The 17,163-nt window shown below is 48.9% G+C and overlaps 1 protein-coding gene across 4 annotated transcripts in view; it reads right to left on the bottom strand.

The window, feature by feature from the left end:
* Positions 1-2,550: 2,550 nt before the first annotated feature.
* The window catches only part of LOC128144751 (galactosylgalactosylxylosylprotein 3-beta-glucuronosyltransferase 1-like), a 30,368-nt gene continuing 15,755 nt past the window's right edge, over positions 2,551-17,163 (bottom strand). For 2 of the 4 annotated variants that reach the window (XM_052793973.1, XM_052793974.1), the window contains exons 2-6: positions 12,776-12,924; positions 11,916-12,454; positions 10,308-10,604; positions 9,698-9,805; positions 2,551-5,987 (exon numbers count right to left, since the gene is read on the bottom strand). In XM_052793973.1, the coding sequence (XP_052649933.1) occupies positions 9,719-9,805; positions 10,308-10,604; positions 11,916-12,454; positions 12,776-12,887 (1,035 nt within the window). In that variant the 5' untranslated portion in view covers positions 12,888-12,924 and the 3' untranslated portion in view covers positions 2,551-5,987; positions 9,698-9,718. Of the gene's footprint in view, positions 5,988-9,697; positions 9,806-10,307; positions 10,605-11,915; positions 12,455-12,775; positions 12,925-14,125; positions 14,391-17,163 lie in introns of those variants that run through there. The other 2 variants (XM_052793972.1, XM_052793975.1) reach the window with 2 other exon arrangements.

The following is a 17,163-nucleotide window of genomic DNA, read 5'->3' as shown; positions in this document are numbered from 1 at the left end:
AAAAATTGTCACCCTGTGTCAGATCCTGGGCAGAAGCAGCAGGTCAGCTGGAAAGGCAACAGCCTACCCCGATCTGTATTCTTACCTGTGTGTGTATATGCTCTTGAGACTGGAAAACTAACATACAATTAGCCAGATCAACTGTCTGCAGAGGAGCCAAAGAGCACGTGTTTGTGTGGGCTGGGAGAGCTGAATCTCCAGGAACGTCTCCCTCAGGAGCCTTCCAAAACCAGATGCAGTTCCTCTCCTTCCCCTTCAGCCATCATCACCAAAACGGGTGGATCAGAAACCACCACGAGCCTTTTTCTCACAAGAGAGCAAGCAAGCATGGACTGGAAAGCAGAGTTCAGATCAGAACTTCATGGTGCCAGCAGGCCCGAGCCTTTTCAAGGTCACAGCTCTCCTGTTTTTAAACAGAGCTGTGGAAAGCTGGGGTGTGTTCTGAATTAAAAATGAATCAGATTGCTTAAATGCAAAAAAAATAATTTAACTGTCTCCACTGAAGCGTGGAAGGGAGGTGGAGGGCATTTTAGCAACCCCTGTGCACAGATTTATTGAGGGCAGTGATGGAGGAAAACAATGTGAGACTGGATCTGTAAGAAGCAGGCACTGGGCTGTCTTCACAGTCAAAGGTCTGCCTTTCTCATTTTCACACGTCTGCCTGAGAAATTAAATTGAATGCATAAAGGAAAAAAAAAAAAAGACAAACACCGTCTTCAACAGAGCTTGAAATTAAGTTTGTGCGAGAGCCTCTGGATTGTCCCAGGGGAGGGGGCTTCCCCTCCCTCGAAGTGCAATTTCATCTCCAATCAGCCCCAAACATGATGAGAGACAGAGAGAAGTACCTCGCTCCATTTAATAAGATTCATTCTTGCTTGCTCTTTCTCTTTCCCGTTCTCCTCCATGCTTTGTCTCCTGGGGCCTGCAGCAGGGCGGCTGGGAAAGCTTGGCCTTGAAAATGCAGTGCCCAAGGAGGGGAGGAACCATGTGCTGGTGTTACAGAGTGATATCAAGCAGGGTGCTCGTGCAGTGTCGGCCGATGTGTTCTTATCCACTGCCCTCCCAGTCCCCAGGGTTTCTATCAAGGGAAGAGGAAGGTAGCATTACACCTTGTACAGGCATTGTAGAAGCTTCCAGCCACTACAGCCAAGCAGAGCTGTCCCTCTTTTTTGGGGGGTGACTGTGTTTTCTAGTGGGGTGGAAGTTTCAGGTACCTTTGGCCACGGCAGTTCTTTCTCAGCCTTTCACAGGATCTTGGCTTGTAAACTTCACATTGCACTTTAAGCAACACTTCTGTGAATGTGATTTTTTTTATTACAAAGGTATGGATTTGGCTTGTACTCTAGCATGCTAAATTTTTAGCAGTGCTTCCTCAAAAGAGTCTTAAAAGTGCTTCCATGTTTCTGGGAGGTGGGTCCCTTGTTGTTAAAAAAACCCAGATAGCTGATGTCACGTACCTTGGTCAAATGGCAGAGTAAATCAGTGAGAGCATTAGAAACAGGACCTGGGTCTACTAGCTTCTCCCAGGCTTGTGGATTAGCCAACAGTGGGCTCCTGTCAGATAGGCCCATCCATTCTCCTCCAGTCTGGAGAGAGAGAAGGAAGAACCAAGAGACTTAAGAGTTGTTTCCCTACCTGATCCCATTGCACTGACATCTACTGCCCCAATGACAGTTCATACATTTTTCCCAGTGGATTGTAGCTTGCAGGGACTGAAACGGCGTGCAGTTGGTTAGACTGGACCTTGTAAGGACTTAGCCTGCGCTTCCTTACCCTGTTGGTGCTGCTCCTGGGTGTCCCCCCCTTGCCCAGAAGATGCAGTGGGCTGTATTGCAGAGGACCACGAGCTACTGCCCTCGCCTGTTTCCCACCACATGCTGTCCTGAGCAACTGATCCTCCTCCAGGAGGAAGTTGAAAAACGTCTCTTGACCCCCAGAACCAACTGGGAGAGACTGTGGCACCACGTTCCTGCAGGAGATCCCTTATGTCTTACCATACTGCTGCCAGGAGAGCTTGTCCTGGCTCTTCCCAGAGGGGAGGACAGGGTGCAGGAGGAGCTGCCTGGCCCAACAGAGCTGGAGTGGATACGGTGCACCCTGCAGAGCAGACCTCAATAACGTCACCCAGCAGACAGCTTGTGGCACCTTTCCCCTCTCCCTTGTGATGGAGAACTGCCTGCCTGCCCTACGTTTTGGCCACCGCTCACTTCTGAGTTGTGGTCAGTGCCTTTGCAGAGCAATATCTCAGTAGGGATGGTCACCACGTCACCAAAATGACATCTAGAGGTGCCATGAGACTACAGAGTTTAGGGTATATTCTCCTGTCTCCTTCTGTCTCCTTATCTCCATAATGCAAGCACCAGTGTCAGGGACCTGAAATGTTTTTGCTTGAATTTCTATTGTAGCATTTGGGTCAGATGAAGACTGAAGTGAGTACCCTTAAAATGAGAACAACTAAAACTGATACATTCTCCATTACAGAGCCCACTGTGTTTTCCTGTAAAAGGAGTAAGCACTAACGCTGCAAGACAAGACAATGGTGCAATATCGTACTATTCACATCATATTTAATTACACTCTAGTACCATTCAATATAAATAAATAACCATTAAAAAGTACTTTCTTGACATTCTCTTTCCTTCGTCAATAGTATTTTCTGCAACAGGAAATGTTAGTAATATTCATTGGTTGGTGAATTGGATGAATCTCAGAGAACATGAATATCAGATACTAATATGCTAGTAAAAACCAGGCGCTGGGATGCCTTCTCTTCTTCGAATACTTCAGGCTTGATCTGCAGCTTCCCTCCTTATTGCATTCACTGCGTTCACTTTACCTGAAGCCTGTAACTCTGACCGCTGCTCCCCTCCTGGGCTCTCCCACCTAGCTCTGCTAACAAACAGCCATTGTAACTTGTGGTGTCTGTTACTCACCCACCCTTAGGTGATACACCTTGGCCAGCAGTAGTCCTTGCTGTCCTTAGGCTGCTCTACAGGGAGAAGAGTGTTTGTGCTGAACAGGTCCAAACATCTGCTAGCCTGGAATATCAGCTGCCTACACCCACACTGTCCATACAAGGTCTTGGTCCTGCACAACTTAGTGACTGACAGAATTTCTTGATTCACAGAAACTCTTCTCCACAGGGTCAGGCTGGGGCAAGAATGGAGATGGTGTGATAGGGCTGGTCTTGAGAGCAGGCTCCGACCGGCACTGAATGAACAGCGTAGTACATATCACTGGAATCCAGGTCCCCAGTGGGAAAAACAGGAATAATAATTTTGCTTTCTTATAGGGATGCAGAGAGAAGAACTCTCTAAAAACATGGGGGGGGGGAGGCTATCCTTTTCAATGGGAATAGATGCTTGCTACAAATGCCCACCATCAGTCCCAAAACCCTATGTAGGACCTGTGCGAGATTAAAGGCCGGGGGATCTATCACCATATCCCCTCCTGTTCATACGGGCAGAAACCCTGCCCATCTCAGAGGAGAAAATGGAGGATGATAAATCAGCTCCTTTATTCCCTCACTCTTGCTCATTCATTGAAACCACAATGAAGGGGAATTAAGCTTGGTTTAATACTGGGTGGAAGCATTGAGCCCACCTGCCTGGTGGCAGGATGGGTTGGCAAAGCCCACTGGAGTGCAAGGCCTGTTACCTCCTGCAGAGAACAGGACAGAAAGCTCTGACAAATGGAGAATGAAAAGTGTTTTGCGGACGCCGGGCTTCCTTCATGCTATCCAGTGCCAGTATGCCAGATCCTTGCTGTGTAAGGACCTCTCTAGGGCCCAGAGAAGACACCGTTTTCATGGCCCATTCAGTATTTCTTCACGCTGGGACGGCTGGCAGGGTGGCCTTGTAGTGCTGGGTGTGTTCATCCAGAAAGACCCTGGTCTAAGCCTCACTAAACGCAGTCTCCATTTCTCTATTTGCTGCCTATTCTTTGATTTCCCCTGCGTCCCTCCCTGATAGGAGGCATCTCATCCCCTTTGCCCCCTCCTGTACTTTAGCCCCCCTCCTATAGCAGGATGCGCGGCCGCTCGTTTCCCATTTGAGGGAACACGGACCGACTCCCTCTCTCAGATACCCTTCAAAGACCCCCCTTCACGGAGGTTTCCTGAGATCCCATGAGGACTATCTGCTGAGTGAGGCACTCCATTGCACATGTTTTTACCTCGCTATCATTGCTCGGGAGCCAGAAACTTAGTGCCACCCACGTCTCTCGCATAAAGGAACTGTAATTCCCTTCGCTGTACCCTCCTTGCTGTGTTTCTGATTATTTTGCCAGTTTAAGACACCACTTTAAAGAAACCCCAGGGAGCGCAGAACATAGGACATTCATCGATCAACGCCATGCTCTACTGTTCTGGGGCGAGGGGGGAAATATTCTTTCTTCATGAACATGTCAGGTGATCTAAGCTAAAAAACAAAACTAAACAAGAAATAGGCAGAGAAGAACTCTAGTATAAATAAATCAACAAATAAATAAGTTTCCTGCCAGCCCAGAATTTCTTGGGCGGGGGATGATTCAATTGCTCATAACTTTCCCCCAGCTGTGAAATCCTCGATGTGTTTTGAATGCCTAAAGCCTTGTTTCTCATGGCCTGAGTGAAGATGGTTTTCAAGGTAGGCTCAGAGGGGTTTCTGGGTCATTCAAGGAATCTTCCTGGAAAAGTCACAGTGACACCACTCCCCACGCACACACATGGTACCAACACTTGTGCTTTTAATCCAGTGCATCCTTCCTTCGGTCCTCATTTGCCACCTCCTCCTTTGTGGGCTGCCTTCCACCTGGCTGTCTTCCTGTTTTATTGAGGGAAAGGGAAACCCATCCGCATGACACTGTCTCCTCTCTCTTCACAGTGCCACACGTGCCTTCCAAAGTTCAGCTGGAAAACCTCATCACGTTTGCTATTTCAGTTGTCATCTATGTGCTCAAGATATGTTTCCCGACGATGCCTCTCCACATTCCTCGACGTTCTCACAGGAGATGGGTGCAGGCTGAGGGTTCCTCTTCTCTGAGCACTTCTCACCCACCTCCACCTCAGAGAAGTGTCTTCCTCTCTGGAGGTCTAGGAAGCAAATCCGTATATGTGATTTGACGCTACTGAAGCACCTGATGGTGCTGCAGCAGGGTTCCAGGCTAGGAGCAACGCTTTCAAGTCCACCCACCTTTTCCCCTGCTTTCGGGTCTCTGCAGCGAGACATGGAGGCATGGTCTTTGAGGTACAGTACCTGCCAGGTCTCCCTGAGCAGGAGAGGAACTTTATCCAGAGGGCTCTGGGCCGGCATTTTCCAAAACAACGTTATGTGAGGGCAGTTCGAGTTCTCAGCCGAGGCGTAGGCACCAGATCCCATCTGAACTTCCAAAACCCAAATGAGGCGCTTCAGCACAGCTCCCTCTCCAGCACTGAAGGCTGATCCGTGTAGGTATCCGAGTGCATCCTTCAGAGGGAGAGCCTCTCTCAGGCTAGCTTTGTTTTAAAGCTGTTTTGAGAGCATGCCAGCCTCAGGCCGACAGGTCCGCGTTTGTGCTTTTGCGACAACTCCTGTCCTTGGACCACCGCAGCTCGCAGCTGCTGTACCGAAGCTCAGGTTTTACGATACGCCAGGAGAGACCTTCAGAGGCTCCCATCCTGGATTTCAGCCACTGTGCTGGCACAGCCGAGAATGGAGAGCGCGTCTAATAAATTTTAACGAATGGTTAAAAACACAGAGCCCGCAGGGGAAGGGAAGCACTCCTCTCCCAGGTGGGGAACGGAGCCAGTGCACGAAGTCAAAGGTGAAGAGCAGTAGGATCGCAGGGCACCACATCAGCTCTGTCCCTGCTTGTTACCACCTTTTGGGCAGTGGGAGCTGATCGGCGTGGCGACGTTTGGGGGTGTTTATCATCCTCCGGCGATGGAGCAGAGCGCTGGGCAGAACAGGCAGGGCACGCAGCTGCTGTGGTTGCTGACGAACTTCGGGAACGATCGCTGCCCGCTGCCGCTGTCAAAACGAACACAAGACGAGGTAAGAAGGAGATAGAGATGTCCATACCACATCCAGTACAACAGGGCAGGAGATGCGTTTCCAACAAGGCTGTCCCCCGGCTCAGGTAGACACTAGGGAGGCATCAGTAACCAGGTTCCTCAACCACACTACGCACAGCTTTGGGCAGGGATGTGGCTGAAGAGCTGCTTGTTCTATCCGCACTGCAGAGTCCCAGCTGGGAGATTTTATTTCTGAATTGGAACAAGGTTCTGAAGGATTTTTGTTTTCTCTCCCTAAAATCATTATTTTAACCTCTCTGATAATTTTTTAAAGAAAGAGCAGGAGGGTGAGATCTGAGGATCCCTGTTCAGTCTGTCTGGAAGCTCTGAAATGCAGATGAACTTTCCCTGTTTCCAAATATCACAAGGCAGCAAGAGTCCTGTGCTGACCTAAGCAAACTTTTCTCTTTCAGATGCCTGTAAATAGATGTTAGCAATAAGAATAGGTAGGTTGTATAACACCAGTCTTGAGTGATAGTTTTCAAGGCTTTAACAAAGAAAAATATGAAGCGAAATTAATTTCCGTCTCCTGCTCTCAGAAGCCAAAGCCTGTGTTTTGAGGAGGTTTCAATACAGTCGGCAGGGACGTATGCTGTGACAGCTTTTGGTTGCTCTGTGGCCTCTGTTGCAATACAGACAATCCCAAGGATTTTCCCCATCCTCCACATTCCCCTTCCTACTCTGCATGTCCCCACAGTGTTTCGCAGAGACCAGGCTTACAGCCATTTTCCACAGCATCTCCACAGTGAAAGCCTTTGTCCAGCTGAAGATGGGCTCAGAGACCCCCTTTTTGTCCCTCCTGCTCCTCCACTTGGCATGAAGAGGCTGGAGAAGTAGCTGAGGCTCTCACCCCCGATCCTCAACCCCAGCACATCTCAGATCCTGCCCGGTGGTTCTCAGGGCAGCAAAAAAAGCAGAATTTCTGCTGCAGAAAAGAAAAACACTTTCCTTTTTTAAATTTTGAGCTCTTCTTTTTGTTGTCTCTCGTGAAAAGCAAAACCCTGATGTGTGTTATTGCTCCCCCTTTGCAGACCTGCTCTGATTTGGTGCACAGAGTTTTCTCCCCCAGACTTAGCTGGACACAGCTAAGGGTGGAGGAAATGCGGGCAAGGAAGAGAGTGGATTCCAGCTGGGACAAAATAACTGCTATTTACGCAGCACCTGTTGAAGCCCGATCTTCACAGTTCTCATGATCAGAAGGTGCCTTTACACGGTGTCTGTGGCAATCCACCGACTAGGCACATGTGCCAAGCAGCCGTGCAAGTGGTCCAACTAGAGATTAACAAGAGCACCAAATCCCGCACCAAGCAACATCTGCCTGGCTCACATCTTCAGGTGTTAAAGGGGAAAGAGGCCTCTGGGAGGTCTGGGACTTGACTGGCTCGATCTGACCCTCAGTGAGGCCTAATTGCCAGGAGGAAAAGACAGATATATTCTCCCTGTTATGTCTGAGAACAGAACATCCTCAGGGGAGCAATTTTACCTTTTTTTTTTTTTCTCAGTGGTGGCTTATCTAGATCATGTCTGTCAAGGTTCTGAAGCTCAGCAGCCTTGATAGTAAGGACCTCCAAAGCACTAGCCGTCAGCAGAGATCTCAATTTAAAACTTTAAGGGGGAGAATCTGATGATTTCCTTGACTGCCCAGTCAAGCAATTTACCTTGCAGTGTCTCCTGGAGTGGATGCCACCTGCCCACTTGGCAGGTCAGAGCAGCTGTCCACATGGCAGACGGTGGTGCAGAAGGGATTGTGGTCAAATTCTCTGCTAATGCAAGTGGAAAGCTCCTTCAAAATCTACAGAGCTGGCCCAGCCGACACTCTGGCTTGAAAGCACCAGAGAGGATGGCTCTAGATAAGGGTGCAAGTCCTGCTGGTGAATGAGCGGCTGTGTCTTGATCTCTCAGACCGGGCGCTTCCCTTTCCCACAAGAAATGACTTATGGGGAGCCATTCCCATGAGAATCCATAGGAGGTGTGTTGCATTTCTTGTGGAGGATGGCTGAGTGTTTGGCTGGGGAGAGAGGGTGAGGACAAAAGTGCCGATACATAAACGGCACATTTATGAAAATGTCACATCCACACTCTGCACCTGTAGTGGAGCAGCCAACCCCTCAAGCAGGCAAGGCAGGTCTAATTTGTCTGAGTTTTCATAAGCCTGCTCATCCTTTACAAAGTAGGTGGTACCTCCAGACCAGTTAACCGGATTCTGAGTCCTTATGAGCTGAGTTTGGGCAATTATAGCTTTAGCCTACTGCAGAGCCAGCATGGGTGGGTATGTAAAAGGATCCACTGCTAGTGGATTTCACAGAAGCACAGGTTAAAAGAGGGGCTGCTGCCTAAGCATAGGTGTCTAGCATCGTTTATGGGTTGCTAGGTTATCTGAGATATTAATGAAAAGCTGGCAGATAGAGGACAGAGTTTGTGCCCTATGGGTAGACTACCCCAGGGTCCCTATGGTGGCACGAGGTGTCTGTGTTTAGGCAACGTGACCCATCTGCTGCTGGGTGTGCAGGTGCTGGGATTGCTTTGCACTCTTTGTACGGCTGTCACTCAGAGATGATGAGATGACGTGGAAATGCTGTATGCAGCCACTAGTAATGCACACAGCAGAGCAGTGCAGAAGTTGAAATACTCATGACTGCCTGTATAAAAGCTGTCAGTTTTGTTTCCACTGGTAGAGCTGAGCTGAGGCGTATATTGCGATCAGGACTGAAAGCAAGCCCTGGAATACCTTCCAAAGTAGGAGTAAATCATTCATCACCCTGTATCCTGCCACAGGTATGAGTCATTCCAGAAAGAACTGGGTACTCCCAAATTGGAGACCTTTATTCTTTTGGGGTTAGGAATCTGCCAAGGGCGGACATTGGGATCAGAGGGCAGCTGGCAGAGGAGGTCACAGCTCCTCTGAAGCCTGTTCTTCATCAAGCTCTACTTCTGAGAACACATCGCTGATCTCTGATACATTCCTGCCCTCACCTGTGGTGGTTGCCATAATCCCCTCTCCCGCTGCTGAACCTGGCTCTGTGGACCACAGAGGTACTGCTGGTGCCTTCACTATTTCTCCTCACCAGCAGATGCATTCCTAGCTCTGGTAACGTTAGTACCAAGCCCCGCAAACTCTGTGAGAGTCTGTGTAGGTTGCGCTTTGCTGGTTCCTGTTTTGAGGTGGTCCAAGTGTCCCATCAGCCTTTCCCTGCTGCACCCACACCACAGTTGTTCCTGCAGGATAAAAGCTGGAGGTGGATGCGTGGAGCATGGCAGAGGTGGCAGGGCTGCTGGGGGAAAAGCTCCTCTGCAGGAGTGTGATCTCTTTCCACACACTGTAGGACAACTCCCACACTAAAGAGACTTTCGAGCTGGCAGAAATAGGGGAGCAAGGAATTTGGCTTGTCATTATTACTGAGTGAAACCATGGGATTCTTCTGCCACTTTTCTCTCTCAGTCTGTGCAGGCAAAGCTTCCATGTGGACTGCAAGGAGGCTTGAATAAGTATGAAATGCAGACCATAAGTAGGTAAAGATGAGGATCTACTTCTTGGGCAAAGGGTGGCATGGTAAAGGAGTTACTGGGACAATCATATACGCAGTCTTTGAGGAAATAATAGCATAAATAAGGAAACAGGTACAGATCATTTACCTAGCCAAAACAAATAAAGACAAAGGTACTCACACCCTGGAGCTGGCTCTCTGCTTACACCTCTACTCTGGGGTCTGTAAATCCACGCTTGCCTTCGTTAACCAGAGTGGGCCTCTCAGTTCTTGTGTGCCAGACCAACACCTAGAGAGAATCACAAAGAGTTCAGGGGCTCTGGATGCAACAGAAAAGCTGAGAGCAGTGCATCCATCAGGTGGGAACCTTAGCAACCCAGGACTCGCAGCTATTTGAAGGACATCATGATTCAAAGGGGTTGAACCTGGGAGAGTCTTCACAGGTGCATGAATCAGTGACAAGGAGGAGGGATCATTCTGGACTGAAACCCCAGACTCAACCCTCTTCCAATCCTCCTGGATTTCGGAGAAGCAATCTGGGCACGAATTATACATCTGAGGCTCTTTATTAACATAGAGTGCATAGCACTAACTGTTCCTCAGCGCTCTCTGAGCTTTGCGCCTGTGAAGAATTTGGCAGGCTCTGCCCGTCTGTCCCAGCACTGTTCGGCACTGACATGTGCCAGCACAGGGCAGGCACAGTGGAAGGTGGAGGAGCATGGCAGGAGGCTGTAAAAGCAGCCAGGACCCAGCAAGGAGAATGTCTCTTCAAGGTCTCTTGTCCTACTCACCTTTGTGCAGTTGGCTGCTTTGGGCTCCAGCCCATCCATAGTCACTAGATCCTTCAGCAGACTGGTTTCCTGGTAGCCTCCTTTAACTCCCTCCAGCTTGAAACTGGCCTGAGGCTTCTCCAAAATCAGCTTGATGCTTATAGCAAATCCAGCCATGTCAATAGCAAAGGGACGGTTAGGGTCAAAGACAGTTTTCCAGCCCACCACCTTCCCTGCTGGGCTCACTTTTGGGGATTCATATCGCAGCCCCCCAACGAAAGCCACCGGCCAGACTGACACCCTCCTTGTGTAGCGCATCTGTGTGCCAGAAAGAAACGGTGCTGTGAGAATTCAACCCCGCCGCGTTTGTCCCAGCTCGTTAGTGTACCATCCTCTGCTTTCATTGGCACCTGTCCTCCCCCGTTGACTCCCCACACAATCGCGTACCTCCAGGCAGCACAAGCGCTTTTTCACCTGTGCTACTGCTTGAAGAGCTACAGCTTGCAAAGCCACAAGGCTGTTTTAGCACGTTCTTCTCTGAACACCAGACTCACTGCTTTTCTGTGCCCACGTTCAGTCCTTCAGAAGAAGGAACCCCTTTGGTTTTCTGTTCTCCTCTGAACTTTTATAATTTTTTTGTAAGATGTTATCGTTTTTGTAAATGCCAAACACAACTTCTACCAGGCCTCTAGCTCTGTATTATCAACTCCACTCAGTCCAACTTCACCCTCATGCAAGTAATCTCCCTCCCTGGCTGGTGCATCTTTGTCCTCATTTATTGCAAATTCCCCCCACCCTTGTTCTTCCATCCATGGCTACTGCCTGAAAGAGTGGGTTTTTACTGAAATTGTCAGAAAGGACGTGGCAAGAAGTAAGAAAGGATGAGCTTAGCAGAGATCTAAAAAATTCTGAAAACTGGAAATGTGTTCTGATGCATAACTCTGTACGGTTTGGCTTAAATTGGTGACAAGGGAGTTTACTGAATTTTTGCAAGTTTACAATAGGCTTGGCATTTCACAAAAGCCAGGTTTCCAGCAGAAGTCTGGGCAAGCTTCAGTGATCCCAGGGGCACAGCCCCGTTGTGGTGGCTGGAACTCAGAGTACAGAAGGGCAGCCAAGGAGAAAAGGTGGATTAGAAAGTCAGTCAACTTTTCTAATATCCTCTACCCATCACACCCCTACAACAGTGCAGATTTATGCTTTGCCAGAAGTTTGTCTTGGTGCTTATTTAAATCAGGTCAGCTCTCCCTGAGGAGAGGTATAAATTCTGGAGTATATATCCTCTGGCCCCTGGCAAAAGGGGCTCAAGCTGTTGCAATGGTGCGTGAGTGGCTATTCCCGTCTGCAGCCTATACCATGGCAGATGTGCTCTTTGCTCTTTCAGCCCTTTAGAGCATGGCTGCTGGGTTTGCATAACTATAGGCTTGCGTCTTGCCTATATCCAGCTCCCACTGAGTGCAGAGCGGGCGAGGAAGCCTCTAGGCAACCTGCCAGAGCCCTTTTCTCCCAGCTGATGGTAAAAGTCCACATGGTAGCCCTATCTTAGAGGTCTTTGCAAGCGCACCTGGCCTTAAGAGGCTTTGCAGCCGCATCCTGCTTTTCTGTCCCGTGTAATTTTACGGCTCTTACCTCTTCGAAGAGCTCCAGGCTGTAGGTGTTATCATCATCGGCAAAATACACTACCCCTTCGGGTGGTGGGGTGTTGCTGAAGCTGTCCCTCAGCCAGTGCAGCCCCAGGTTCCTCTGTAGTGTTCCCCTCGGGGTGTGGGATGGGATCCAGGACAGCCCCAGCTTCAGACTTTTGGGCGTCTCCACATTGAGGTGGGTGAAGTTGAGCCCTGCCTTCTCCAGCAGGTTGGATACCAGGTTGGTCCTCCGGGGTGAGTCCTCCACCACCACCCAGTGCAGGTTCTGGACGTGTAGGAAGGTGTTGGCCAGACGGGTCAGCTCAGCTTTTTGCACTGGCCGGGTGTAGGTAGGGGTGATAACGAAGATGGTCGGCAGGGTGTCTGACCATGGGGGAGGCCTGGAGTACACGTAATTCTGGATGACTTTAGGCGTTGCCCCTATGCTTTGCTGCTGCCGAGTGCATGATGGGAAGCCTTCTTCTCTCAGTGCAGATGTACCGTTGAGGAGAACTTTAGAAGTCACGTTCTCATCTGTCTCTTCTGGGACAAAAGGAAGGAAGAAGAAGAAAGATGTTAGAGAACTAATCACTGCCGGGCTGCCTCCTCTCCAGGGAGTGCTGGGGACACATCTGTCTGCAGTGCTCAGCACATCAGCATCCTCTCCCCAAAGCCAGCCTAAGGTGCGTGTTTAACGCGCTCTTAAGAACAGTTTGTGTGCCTGCTGTAGGCAAACCCTGAGGGGTCCTTCAGGCAAGTTTGTCTTTGTTTAACCCGTCCCATAAGAGAGCATCTCCTACCGAGGGTTCGCACCGGCAATCATCACAACCACCAGCACACCGACAGCAGAACTCTTGCACTTACTTCTCAGCAGGCTGAGGTAGTGGGTGGTTGGGTACTGGTGCCACAAGGTTAGGAGAAGAGCCCATGGCAAGGCAATCAGGAGCGTGGTCAGTAGGTTACGTCTCCTCAGCATGCTGCAGAGAGCTTCCAATGCCCAGGCATCTCTCTACCTTTCAGAGCAGAAAAAAAGAGTAAGGCCTCCGAAATATCGGTCACCACAAACATTAGGACAGTAAGTCTAGAGGCCAAATTAATGGACTGAGTTCGGCTCGCTTGGAGGGAGGCATGATAAATGTTGGGCCCCGATCCAGCAAAGCGTTTGTCTAAGTATAAGTTTACAAGGAGCCCCATTAACATTGCAGGCCGAACCATTGTCCAGCTGCCCCGGCCAATTCCTGTGCTATTGAATAGAAGCTTTTATCTATTTATGTTGCTATAAAGAACCTCCCGCTGCCCTGTGATGAACCCACTGTCCTTGACTTAGGGCTGTTCATGTTGCTGATTCTGAAGCCAGAGAGGACTTTTAGTTGCCCCCTCTCCGGGGCTGGTATTCATCCTGAGCTTTGTGGTGACCATTTAATTTGCTTCTTTTGTAGAATTTTTTAAAACTGTGTGCAAGATTTGTGTTCCTGCATATGCAAGTGGACAAAACAGAAAATGTTAGGCATCCTCAAGACAGCCAGCATTTCTTTCACTCCTGCAGTTTTAGTTCATCCTCCTTATGCAGATGCATTGAGGCAATCAGGGATGCATGCTAGGATGCACACCTACTAAGTTTTCCACAAAATCCCTGCCTCAGTCATTCCACAGTGCTGGTGATGCCTGCTGAAAGTTTAATTATTCCACATCCTTTTTTACTCCTGGCTTGCAGTGTTTGGTCACCGCAGCATTTAGTTTAAATCACAGACTTCAGAATACTTTAATTTCTTTCTTAGCATTTCTATAATGTACATGATCATGGTATCTGAGGAATCGCAACATTTAACCTTTGGTTTTGAAACTCCTTCTATAAGGTGAGAGGAACTAAAAGAAAATAAAGACAAATAAAAGACAAAGGTATCAGGAATAATTGACAACGGGGGGTGGCTTATTTACAGATGGCCCAAGCTACAGTAGTCCTGTGCTTGATTTTTCACAATTGTTGAGCGCTTTCAGCTCCCACTAGTTAATATGATTAATGAGCAGTCAGTCTCTCTGGAAATCAGATCCTCAGCTTCTCAAGGTAGCCATGCCTTCAACAAAGTACCCAACATTAATGATCAGTTTGGAAAATACAGATGTATTTGGACATCTATTGCAGACCACTTGTTCAGGGACATAACTCACTCCTGTTTTAAGTCATAGTGTGATGAGATCCCAGTCCTGGCTCACCTGTTTGAAAGACCCTTAACAGCCTGTGTGCAGTAAGTCATACAAGCAAGAGATCCCAGAGATGACTTCTGGAAGCCCAACATCAAATGGGCTAGCCTAGTGCACGTGCTGCCTTCTGTATGGCTCTGGCACAGTCAGAAACATTTTCCTCCAACTTCTAGCTTCTGCTTTGGTCCCTCTCTGGGTATGAAATCTCCCGATACTGTTATTACACACCAGCAACAAAAGCAGTGCTCCAGAAAGAGGGATCCACTTCTGCTGCTGGAGAACAGCAGCTCACGGAAACACTGAAGGGTACAAAGTCACTTGTTACCATCTGAGGACTTTCTGCTATCACTCCAAGCAGGCTGCCTGGTGTTTGATAGCTGGATTTTATTCCCCTCTCCCTCCTGGTAACATCTGTAATCCGTTTCCTCTGGGATTACCTTTCTGATGCCAAATACTTCTCCTTCCTCGCTACCACAGCGATGCTCATTAGGAGGCTGAAAGGGAGCATAAAACTTTCATTAACCTCCTGCAGAGAGATTTCTGTTGGGAAACTACAGTCGCACGCCCTGGGAACTGGAGAGCTGCTGAACGGCACAGCCCCACCAGGCCCTCTTGCTCTCCTAGGCTGAAGGCAGTTTGAGGGAAGAGAGCGATGGCATCACACCGATACAAAGGACGGAAAGGAGGTTTAAATTGGTTGGCTCTAAATCTCTGCTCTGCCGGGGATTTTCTAGGCGTACTGAAGGCCAGTTGCCTAAAGCCAAGGTCCTCAAAGGGACATAGGCACATTTTGTGCAAAGGAAACTGCTTGCCCAGGATTTGTGCCCAGCAGCTCCTCATCTGTCCAAAGGGGAAGGATTGCCTTGCTTCAGCTTTAGAGAATTGTGTGAGACCAGACGACTGGTCCGAAAGGGCTCTGCTTTGCAGTGACAGCAGCCACATGGTACTCCTGGAAGATATCAGGGGATGCTATTCTAAATTCATCCTCTGGGACCTTCTTAAGACCTGTCTTTAATTCTTTCCCTGACATTTTACCTTGGTGTCCTGAAAAAAACAAGGATTATGTGATTGCAGGGCTCATCAGTGCCCTACCGCCACCAATAACCATGAAACCCATTTCAGCCAAATCTGACAGAAGACTAGCATGTCTCAGCAAGTCTTCTGGCAGGCAAGCAGATACTCACGAGCCCTATAAAGGAAATTGCTGCAACATGAGCTCATTCCTTGTTAGACACCGATAGTACCACGCTGGAGCAATCCCTCAAGGGAACCTATCTCTACTGCTCCCCAAACCAACCGTTCATGGCGGTAATCTCTAATGCTTCTTACCTCCTCGCTCAGGGAACACCGTGGTGCCCGTTCCTCTACTTTAAAGCTATGGAAAACCGACGAAGAAGTGGGCCAAGGAACCTGTGTGGCTGAGTTTTGGTGATGCCAGCAGGAGCCTTGTGCAGCAAACAGGCTGGCTCTGCATAACTGCATTGCTTTCTGATGGCTGGGTCCAGGGCAGGTACAAGAGTCACCTTCAAGCTTTAGTGCCGAAGGCGTAGGTGTTTGGTAAGCTCCAGATCTAGGCTGGACGCAGGGCAGGATGGTGTTACCCACACCAGGGGCTGCTTGCCGTCCGGGAAATCCCTTCCCTGAGCAGCGTAGCAGCACAGAGCAAAGCTTCCCATCAGTCGGGACCGTGAGAACGGAGCCACCAAAGAAATCCAAGGAGGGCTCTGCGCTGCCTCGTAACGGCAGCAGGCACCTTGGTCCAGGGTCATCGCTGCTCCTTCCTTCCCCTAGTACGCTTGCAATTACAAACGTCCCTGCACTAGAATCAGGCAGCCAGTGCTTTCTGCCTTTAATAAAAGGCCTTAATTATACAGGCACAGTTTCTATGCAGCGGGCCTGCCACTGCTGCAAACTCAGGTCGCTTCTGGAGGGAAGGAGAGGAGGAGGCGGCAGTGGCAGCTGTGTTACCAAGAGAGCACAGAGGAGAGCGGATCAGAGTTAGAAAAGCTTTAATGAATTCCCTTTCTAGTTCTTTCTCCTCCTCCTCCTCACAGCCAGCCCTGTTCATGCTTCCTGAACGCTGCAAACAAGTGGAGATGCTGTCTCCGTGTGCAATACCCCTGGTGCTCCTTGCTCATTTATTTCTACATGCACCTTCTCTCTATTGCTTTTCCAAAGCATGCAATGCTGAATAAGTTAAACCCCACATAAAGCACCAGATCACTTGTGAACCTCACAGAGGAGCTGACTTTAACCCCATTTTCAGAAGCTCTGTCTTGGAATACTTTATTTTCTCTTTAAAACGTTACCTTCTCTCCCCCACTGCCACCTCCTGCATCCATCATGCTTCTGCTTTTCTCTGTTCCTTTACACTTTTCACCTGCCTTTTCTCAGTCCTTAAGAGTCTCTCTTCTTCCCTGTCTCCAGGACTAGAGGAATCCCCTGGCCTACTAATAATTTTAGCCTTTGTCTTCTCTCCTTCCCCACATAAAGGCCCTTTGCATTTTCTTAATGTCTACCCCGCATGGAATATTTCCCACAAAGTGGTCCATTAAAGCATCAGCCCATCCTTTTGAAAACACAGCATCCAAACCCAGTCACATGTCAATGCCTCCGGGTAGCCTGCTGATGGCCCCAGTGGGGCTTACAGAGGTTTACTGCACATATTTTACCTACTTTTTATAATTAAAAACAAAGTCCCCTAAGTGGCTCAGATTAATTGCATGCCTGGCTGGCAGGCATTACTGTGTGTATTCTTGGCACAAGCAGCTACCTTCCTTCTGCCTTTAAACCCGTTCAGAGTAGATGCTGTTAAATGAGATTCAAGATCAGAAGAAAATTTTGTGCTCTTCTAAACGCATCTCCAGCGATCATCCTGTAATTCCTGGGTTTTAACTGTAGAGGGCAGGGACTGTCTCTTAATGTGCTTGTACAGTCCTGCACTGATCCCAACAGGAGGAGTCTTTGGGTGCGATTGCAATACAAATATTATTGATTGTAGTCTCTTGCTGGCTCTTCTCCTCCCTTGCTATTTCCCCTGTCCTGCCTAT

The sequence above is a fragment of the Harpia harpyja genome, chromosome 8, assembly GCF_026419915.1.
Source record: "Harpia harpyja isolate bHarHar1 chromosome 8, bHarHar1 primary haplotype, whole genome shotgun sequence".
In the NCBI taxonomy this organism is placed as follows: domain Eukaryota; kingdom Metazoa; phylum Chordata; class Aves; order Accipitriformes; family Accipitridae; genus Harpia; species Harpia harpyja.
Note: the sequence above shows the minus strand (reverse complement) of the source record. Positions and strands in the feature narration are given on the sequence as shown.